Here is a 10,054-nt window from a genome sequence, read left to right as displayed (position 1 = left end):
GCTCACAGGCCCCGCCCTTTTTACGGGCTGGAGCGCCATCTTTTTTACAGTGTATGGTCTGGATGAGTAGAAGATGGAATTGGTGACTTTTCTGCTTGAAAGGTAATTACTGCTGCTTGATTTATATTATGTTTGATTTGTAATTGTTACACTAGAACTCTGTAGTGCATGTGTTGTTCATGTGCGCGCAGCAGCTTCCGTGTGGGCTGCTGTAAGTGACACTGTGTTGTTGCGGCTGCTAGAATCTGGTGTGTGCGCATAGAGAGAGAGAAGCGCTGCAGTAATATGCTTTTAACAGTGCATGTTATACTACTGTGATGTTGCTGTCTGGCTAACATTAGCTTGTTAGCTCCTCTGAGGGAGGGACTTTGGAAAGTTTGGAAGCAGGGCAAGAGAGAAGCGGGGAGGGAGGGGGAGAGAGGGATCTGAGAGTTGCGTACTACACCTTTATTTTTATTTTTTTATTTTTTTTACTACACCTTTAAATGACAACACATTATTACACCAGTCACATTTGGTGATATAACACACTTTTCATCTACTTTCCCACATTTAAATACCAAAATATTATTGAATTATTATTATCTGATCAAAGGTAAAGGTAAAAATTCAGGACCACAGACTTCTCTGGTCGAAAGTTATAGTCAGTGAAAAAAAAAAAAGTAAATAAAAAGGTTAAAGACCACAGACAGCTCTGATCGAACGTTATGATGATGGTACAACAGATTAAGGACCATGAACATCTCTGATCAAATGGATTGGTAACAGTACAAATAAGTCAGGATTAGAGACAGCTCTGATCAAAGGTATATTAATACATAAGAACTTTCATATGGAAGAGGATTAGGGCCCAAAATCATGATACCCATCAAAACTGGCCCTATTCCTCTTCCGTACTTTCAGGACATGACCACAGACAAATAAATCTGATTTATGTTGGATTTAATTAAAAAAAAATTTTTTTTTAAATTATTATTCTGTTTTGCACTTTTAAATAAAAACCTGTTAACATAGGTTAACACAAGAATACAAACCTGGGGCGTGTGTATGATTCCAGTGTCGTTGATTGGTTCCCAGCCTGTGAGGGTGGTGTCACACTTCCTGTTTGGCTGTAGTGGGAATCGAAGAATTCCCAGGAAGCGTTTCATTCATATTTATCCTGGTAAAGACGAAGCTGCTGTGAACCACGACGTTAGCTTTTATTGGGCCACAGTGTGACCTGATCACAGCCTCTGTGTCTGTAGGATGTGAAGCAGACTGTGTTTGTGCAGCCGGGAAGCGGACGAACATTAGCAGGTGCAGCGGACGAGCTCGTTACAGAGGTATAAGTGAACTGACTCATCAAAACAACGCCTTGTTTAACAATGAAACGCTACTATAAACACTGTTAATAGGAAAACCACTTCATTTTTAAGACGTATGAGATTCTACTTCTGCAATTAACACGTTAGCATCGGTGTCATGCTTCAACTGGTCGTCATGTTTACTGATGATATACTTCCTGTGCTGCTGTTTAATGCGGCTGTGTAAAAATCTAAAATAGATAGCCTAGCTGTTTGAAATCAGTATTTTTATGAACGTATCTATTGCGGATATGTATTAAATATAATTTAATGAATAATTGTGACCTTCGCTTTAAGCAGAAGACCTTCGTAAGGAAGTAGGTCATCAGTTAAAAGGATCACCATGTGAACCACTACACCGGCTAGCCGCAGACTAGCTGACCTTAGCTAGCTGCAGCTACCCGGTGAACATGTTAGTGGTGCTGATGCTGAGCTAATGATGCTAACAGTGAAGCTAAAGCTTCTAGGGCAGATTAGACTGCGAGTTTCAGGAGTTAAAAGACTATATCAGCGGGAATTTGTATTCTTGTGTGGTAATTTATAGTAGAATAGTACTAATAATAGTTGTTATAATAATAACAATATACAGTGATAATAGTAGATTGCTTGTTATATTAATAATTAGAGATTTCCCGATACAAGTTTTTCCCTTCCGATACGATACCGATATTTCAGCCTTGAGTATTGGCCAAGACTGATATCGATCCGATATGATAACAGCATGAATCATACATATTTTTATTACTTATTTTGTAGTGTGGAATGTTATAAAAGGCTTGATCAAGTGATGTTATTAAACAGAGCTGACCTATTTATTATTAACCATTTGGTTACATACATTTTAACCTTCAATATAATATCTACAGTATTCTGCAATTAAATTAATATAATATTTGAAGTGTCTATAGTTACGGACCTGGACCTCAGACAAATCTGACTATTGTTTCGACACTTCCTGTAGCACAGGCGCTAGACTTAAGGACGTTTCCTTCCGCAGATGTGGGTTCGAATCTCACTTCTGACATATTTAATTTTTTTTATTTTAACATGTTTAACACGGAAAATTCCACTTTTAAAAAAACATATACCAAAAAAAGAAACATTTTAGGCTATTTCCTGGGTTAGGTATTATTATTTTTTTTTCATTTTAACATATATAACATGGCAAATTCCACTTTTAAAAAACATATATGAAAATAATAAACATTTTAGGGTATTTTTGGGGTCGGGTTAGGGCTAAAATAAAACTGACAAAACTATAGCTAGAAGGACACGGTCCGGCAGTGACGGAACTACAGGCATTCGGCTTAATGCGCATGCGGACGCATGCACACAGGAAGTGTCGGAATTATAGTCAGGATTGTCTGAGGTACGTGTCCGGACCAATAGCAACAGCCTATAATATATCGGAGATTTCAGTTTGATATAATCCGATATTCGTTTTCTGGCTGATATTGGACCGATATCCGATTATATAAATATCAGATTGGGACAGGGAAATGGTTGAGAAACTGAATTACATATTATTGAAATTGTCAGTATGAGTGTTTTACGTATGTGTGTATATATATATATATATTTATAATTATCAATCATTGGAAATCCAAGAATCGATTCATAATCGTCAATAATAAAATTATGATTAATCGATTATTGATTTTTTTTCACCACCATACATGATATATAATAATTGGTAGAATTAGATATAATGTATATTAAATTATATATTTAAAATGTTTAAACACAAATTAAAACAGATGTATGTTGATTTGTGTGTTCCTTAGTATTGTGTTATCGATGCCTGTTCTTTCTTAGCTCCTGCACTTAATCAGGAACCTTGTGTAAACTTGCTCTGCCTTGTTTTGTTTCTGCCTGATTCATTCTCTGTAGGACCATGTGGTGGACGTGGCCCTTCCTTCCTGCTCTGGTGCTTCTCTCTGTAGTGCGAGTCCAAACAGCCCCGTGCCGGACCTGCAGGAAACTTACTGAGAGCTTCATCAAGGTGCTGCAGTTAGAGAATGATTATTTACATGAGTTTCTCCTGAATTTACGACTACATTTTGCTTTATTTTCAGGGCTTGGAGAGAACAGCCAACAAAAACTTTGGAGGAGGAAATACTGCCTGGGAAGAGGAGAAGCTGGCCAAGTATGCACGCAGGTAGGCTTTCATTAGCCCTAGGTCATCTCCTTCATTATTCAATGTAGCCGTGCAGCTCACTTTATTCACGCAGATTTCCTCATAAACAAAGCAGTTAATGGATATTGTATCAATCTATCTAACAAGAAAAGCAAACACGTTTCTGCTGACTGTGATTTCCAGTGAGACTCGGCTCTTAGAGATCGTGGAAAGTGCTTGTGAGAAAACCGATTTTGAATGTAACCGGCTGCTTGAACAGATTGAAGACCAAGTAGAGACATGGTGGTTCCACAGGTAAGACATCACCTGATGCTACAAGTTTAAATAAGGTTAATTTCATCGTCGGGGTCAATTAAAATTTTCAGTTACAGTTACGTTTTCAGTTATCTATATTCAATGACAATTTAGTTAACGATTACGGTAAGGGTCATTGTTTTCCGATTACAATTATTATTTTCCCCTGAAAGTCAATTACAATTATTTTGTCAATTACTTAAGTCCGATTACAATATCACTAACTTTTATTTATATAGTGCTCAAAAACAGCCGACATGGGACCAAAATGCTTTACTGATGAGTGATGATCTCATGTAGTATGCATTTTGGTGTACCGCGTATGCTCATCATTTATGGGCCTGTTGTGATGATTGTATGTGCTTTTGTGTTTGTATGCTATAGTTTTAGCATCTTTACATGAACATTTTAGTGCATTGATTATAATGGCTTATTTAAAAGCCTAAATAGATGGAATTTGGCAATATCTATAAACTCTTTGTATAAAACATCAGTTACATTCACAGTATTGTCCCTATTTGAATAAATGCCATTATATCCTAACTCTTTTAACCTGTATGGGGGTGTGAAGATTCACTCACAGGTAGTAGGACAACTAGATATGAAACATATTTTAATAATTAACTACATGTGTGTAATGTCAATTACAATTACAATGTAAATGATCCGAATTCATTTTTTTATATCAATTAAGGTTACAATGGCAAAATAAATTATTTGCAATTACAATCATAATTATGCCGTAATTGTAATTAATTATCAATTACAACGATTACAATTATAATTGACCCCAACCCTGGTTCATTTGTAGTTTGATTTTAGTTTCAGTTTTCTTCAGCTATGTAATGTTGAACTCAAACGTTCAGAGTCTCATGACGATGTCGTGTTGTACGTCCTACAGGCAGCAGGAAGCTCCAGACCTCTTTGAATGGCTGTGCATTGAGGAGATGAGACTCTGTTGTCCACCTGGGCGCTTTGGACCGGACTGCAAAGGTGTGTGTAATGTATTAAACATTTATACACAAGCTGCATGACATAGTGTGGGCCCCATAGATCAATAAGTCAAAGGTGATTTGCCTGAAAAAAGGTTTATTGACGTTGTTGGAAATGTTTCATGCAGTGCATTGTGGGATATGGAGTCCTGTATATGGATTCATAAAAGTGTTTTTTTTCTTAATTGTTACCATGATGTCTTTTGTTTGCTCCCAACAATTCTGCCAAAATGACTTTCCAACACATTTCTGTTATTTTCACCAACTGAAAATTGCAGCAAAATGATTACAGATGTTTATTTTGGGGCTCACGTGTTAAGACCTGAATCTGGCCAAAATTGAACTTCTGTGTATTCCATCTACTGGACTCCACATCCCACAATGCAATGCACAACACTTTTCCAACAATTTTTCTTCGAGCAAGTGATCTTCCTTTTATTGATCTATGAGGCCTAAGTAAGTAATCTTTATTTATAGAGCGCTTTTCACAGGTAGAAACCACAAAGTGCTTTACACAAATTTCAGTATCATCCCGTCTAAAGAGAACATGGAAAAACAGAACTGTGGGTCGCCAAGGGCATTGGAGGCACCCCGTATTTAGATGAAAAATAAGAAAAACAACAAAAGGAGAGGTGAGGGGAAAAAGCAGATTATGAACTGAATTCCCTAAAGGAATTTAGGGAATTCAGTTTTATCTGATAAAAAAAAATGTTGTCTCTATATGGCTGGGCAATATATTGAGATTGAAGATTTTTTATTTTAGCTGTATAGAAAATTACAATATTGCCTATATCGATATATATATTATAGCTTATTTCATGTCAAAATACTTGTTTTAGGAGTCGCTGCTTTCTCTACACAGAAAAGCTCAGTTAGATGAATTACTGAGTGTGTCCTCCTAATCCACACCTTCCCCTAAACAAGCCACACTACAGAACTCACTCATACATGCTGTCCCTTAGAAGAGAAAAAAGCCAAAAGTGGCTGTTTATTGTTAAATGTGCCTATGTGGCATTTTGCATCAGTAAATTTTACCCAGAATTGTCTTTCTGGTAAGACTTTATTTGCATTAAAATTGTTGAGATTTACATTGTATATCGCCATTTTGAGAAAAAATATAGAGATGTGAGTTTCGCCCAGCCCTACTTTTCCATTAGCTTTATTAGAAATTTAGATTTCTAAGTTCTGTGCTTTATTCTGTGTAGAATGTCCGTCTGGACCCGGTGGTGTGTGTGGAGGTCTGGGTCGTTGTGAAGGGGAGGGGACTCGCCTGGGGGACGGAGAGTGTGTGTGTGATCCTGGATACTCAGGCAGTCTTTGTCAGAGCTGTGCTGACGGCTACTACAGAGAGAAAAGCTCCAATGACAGCACAGGAGCCTGCACAGGTAACACTGCTTCATCTGTTTACTGTGTTTACAGTCCCCCTCACTGACTCCCACCCTCCCCCTCTGTAGCCTGCTACCACTCGTGTAACAAATGCTCCGGACCACAGGACTACAAATGCCTGGAGTGCAAACGTGGCTGGATCCTTCATGACAACAAGTGTGTGGGTGAGTGCTGGTCCAGAGCTCATCTGGTCTCATGTGGGGGATTCTGTGACAAATGTGTGTTTATTGAAACACGTTGTGTGTCCTAGACATCGACGAGTGTGGGACGGAGTTGGCTCAATGTCCTTCAAACACTTACTGTCACAACTCCGAAGGATCGTATGAGTGCAGAGGTACAGTATGTTGTTGTCGTGTTGCTGCTTTTAGTTTTCTGGGTTCTAAGGCCACGTCGGAGCCCAAGACGCTCTTTAACATCACTTGATTTATCTTGCATAAATGAAGGTATAAATATATTATACGAATATATGTATAGAAATACTTGTTTACCCATACTTTTCTGTTTAGTTTCTGTTTCATCATCTTTCCTTGTTTGAATGACTTTACCGAACTTCTCGATATCGTACCAAACATGCTAAATGGGGTTAATCGACTGAACTACTATGATTGTTTTTATATTTTTTCATATTCAAGTATGCCGTTGCTAGGTAAAGCACTAGAGCAGGGGTTCCCAAAACTTGGGTCAGGACCCCATTTGGGGCTTGGAGATAATGGGAGGGGCTCGGCAGAGGATTTCAAGAAACTAAGAATATTTTCTGAACAATTTGAGCCCATTTTTGCTTATTTTTTACCCTTTTTTTGCAACTACATTAAACTTACCACATTTTAACTTATTTTCATCCCCTTTTCTTGCCACATTTTTGCTCCTTTTAATGCATTTTGCCACATTACACCCATTTATGCCACTTTTCCACCAAATTTACCATATTAAACCATTCTGTTACAATAAGATATAATTTTCATCTATTACAGAACAAATGGCTGAGAGGAATATTGTGTAACTGTATTTATTATGAGTGCAGTGGGACATGAATAATATATAATTCTCTTGTTTTTGCTAATTAATTTAGCTAATAGACTACTTTCTACCGCTCACATGCATGCTGCTGTCCTAATCTCCAGTGTATTATTATAATGTAACTTCTGCAGGCTGTGACCAGTCGTGTGTGGGCTGCATGGGCAGTGGTCCCGCTCGCTGTAAGAAATGTGCGAGAGGCTACAGGCTGAAGGGAGCCAAGTGTCTGGGTAAGCTTGTGGTCTGCGGCTTCTAAAGAGGCTAATGGCTGCATTTTAGTCAGTGTTTTTTTTTTTTTTTTTTTTTTTTCGCCTCCTTGCACAGATATCGATGAATGTAGCGAGCGTGCAATAGCATGTCCTGGACTGAATGAGGCCTGCATCAATGAGGAGGGCTCGTTTCACTGCGACTGTGCTGATGGCTTCATTAGAAGAGACAGTATCTGTGTGGAGAATAAGCCTCCTGGTAAGTAACGGGATGAAGAAGGTCTGTGTACAGCCCTGTTAGAGCCCGATATGTAACAACAACACAGATTGTTATAAAACACAAATGTAATTTAAACCTGAAGTGTAATGACTGGTAAATAATGTAACAAGATGCTGAGCTGTTACGTTATTACATTATGGGGCAGGAAAAACATTTTTCCCTAATAGTTTAATGATTGTATTACATTATAGAGTGAGTCAATGATTTATGGATCAAAAGGCTTATTGCTTCAATGTAGAGATTAGTATATACACAGATGTGTATGCGTAAATGTTTGTATGTGTGTGTATATACATATATATATATATATATATATAAATAAAAGCTTTTGGAGAACTTAGAAATTTTTGGTAACTTTTGTTTTTCTTATCTTTATATATTTGTGTATATATATATATATATAAAGAAAAGGTTTAATATGCATAGAGTTTTTACATTTTGGGCTCAATATCTTGTTGAATTATTTATTCAATTGTTTGCACATACAAAATATTTCTAAAAATCCATCAAACTTTATAACATAACTGTGCTGGTAAAGGTTAAGAAGATCACAGGGTCTTATAAAGCCACAACTACAAGTAAGCAATTAACATATACAAAGCAACAGATGATTACAAAAATATAATTTTTCTGAGTCTGAGGTAAATCATTCCAAAGTGATGAGCCTCTATATTTCAAAGGCCGTTGGTTAATTACATTTATGCAGTACGGCAGATAAAAATCCTTGCAATGCCTTGTTGAATAATTGTGAAAATCTGAAGAATATTTAAGGAAATGACAGAATACATTTGGTAACTCAGTGGGTAAATGTACATACATGAATAAACAATTTCTGTAAATGTTAACATTGAAAATGGACAAAAGATTGACCAGTTGTAACATTTCGGGCTCTCGCCAGCCTGTAAGAAACCTTTTATAAAGGGTTTTTATTTTCTTGCCATAGCCGGGCCAGAGAAGGGACTGTTTGACGAGATGACCGACGACGAAGTGCTGGTGTTGCAGCAGATGTTCTTCGGTGTAGTGATCTGCGCTATAGCCACGCTGGCTGCTAAGGGAGACATGGTGTTCACAGCCATTTTCATCGGAGGCGTGGCTGCCATGGCTGGTTACTGGCTCACTGAGAAGGGAGACCTCCTGCTGGACGGCTTTCTGAAGGGAAAGTAGATGAAATGTGATCGTCATGTTTTTGAAAGGAACTTGAAGTGGGAACAGCTTCCTGTTGGAGGCGGAACACTAGCCTTACAATGCTGGACCGTTCAGGGAATCACTCGTGCTGGGTTCGTCACCCAAAAGGGCTTGAGTTCTTTGATTTTTATGTTTTTGAAAAGGTTCACATTGGAGGGGGGAAGGAGACAATGCACTGAACTAAATCCCCTACCTCAACTTTGTTGGGACGATGGTGGCAAAGAACACGGATGCTCTTGTCTCACAGAATTGATGTTTTCTTCTAAACCAAGAGCTCCACTCGTCATTTTTCTCACCTCACAATGAGCTGATGCAGTTTAAAGTGATTACTGAAACCCATTGCACACTTTATCCAGATTAGGAACTACAGTATAATGGATGTATTTTCCCTCTAATCTATGCTTTAAAAGGCCTGCTTGGAGCCTCTCCTCCTTATTGAATGATCATTTCAGTAGCTATGCATGATAATAGGATTTAGGATGAAAGGTCCAACACAGTATGCATTTATTTATTCAGATTCTGGCATGAAAGATGACCTTATCCATTGATATCACTGTATGTGTTCCTTGTTATTTTAAAACATATTTGTTCTCATTATAATTTCTTGCCTTTGTCGACTGAGAATATGTGAGAATGATATTTACTGTTAACAACTGTAGCACTGCTTATCTGGCGTCACTTTGTATCAGTTTATTTTATTTTTGTGTTTGTTTGCAATTAAGTTAAATAAATTATTTAAGTCTTTTTTTTTTTTCCTTCACAAAACAAAGTTGTCATGAGGCTGTTTCTGCCCAAAAGCACATGAGAGAAAAATTGAGGAGAGTGGGGGGTGGACAAGCTGCTTTATGAAATACAAATGTTACAAAACTCCAGGTCAAGTTAATGATGATTTTTTTTTTTTTTAAATAATAAGAAAAAGAATAAGATAAATAACAAGAAAAAAGTGTTCAAATGCAATCATTTGGGTTTCAAATATTTTTTTTGCATTTGAACACACTTCATTTTTTTTACATTACTATTGAGTTGAAAAGATCAAGACCCACCAGTTGACTCGCAGGCCTGTATTGGGTGGGTCGCGAACAGCTGGTCAAAATTTAAAAAAAAAAAACACTAATACTTACTGTTTTTCATGTTGGCTCGTCTTTTATTTTGGAAAAAAACGTTTCTTTTGACAAGCATGCTGTGGAATGCATGTTGCACAGGAAAATATACAGATT

General features: G+C 37.4%; 1 protein-coding gene across 1 annotated transcript; it reads left to right on the top strand.

Annotated features, from left to right (window-relative positions):
* Positions 1-1,090: 1,090 nt before the first annotated feature.
* On the top strand, positions 1,091-9,531 carry creld1b (cysteine-rich with EGF-like domains 1b). Its single transcript, XM_028454189.1, has 11 exons — positions 1,091-1,322; positions 3,234-3,345; positions 3,419-3,501; positions 3,664-3,774; positions 4,676-4,767; positions 5,972-6,151; positions 6,221-6,316; positions 6,403-6,486; positions 7,301-7,396; positions 7,491-7,631; positions 8,596-9,531. Exons 2-11 carry the CDS (start codon positions 3,238-3,240, stop codon positions 8,814-8,816), a joined length of 1,212 nt encoding a protein of 403 aa, XP_028309990.1. The 5' UTR covers positions 1,091-1,322; positions 3,234-3,237; the 3' UTR covers positions 8,817-9,531.
* The last annotated feature ends 523 nt before the right edge of the window (positions 9,532-10,054 follow it).

This window comes from Gouania willdenowi, chromosome 7 (genome assembly GCF_900634775.1).
Source record: "Gouania willdenowi chromosome 7, fGouWil2.1, whole genome shotgun sequence".
Classification (NCBI taxonomy): Eukaryota; Metazoa; Chordata; class Actinopteri; order Blenniiformes; family Gobiesocidae; genus Gouania; species Gouania willdenowi.
This window is presented reverse-complemented; position numbering and strand designations above follow the sequence as displayed.

Coding starts and splice junctions, on each gene's coding strand:
- creld1b (XM_028454189.1), top strand. CDS start 3,238: ATGTGGTGGACGTGGCCCTTCCTTCCTGCTCTGGTGCTTCTCTCTGTA. Junction 3,346..3,418: donor TTACTGAGAGCTTCATCAAG/GTGCTGCAGTTA, acceptor CTTTATTTTCAG/GGCTTGGAGAGAACAGCCAA. Junction 3,502..3,663: donor CTGGCCAAGTATGCACGCAG/GTAGGCTTTCAT, acceptor TGTGATTTCCAG/TGAGACTCGGCTCTTAGAGA.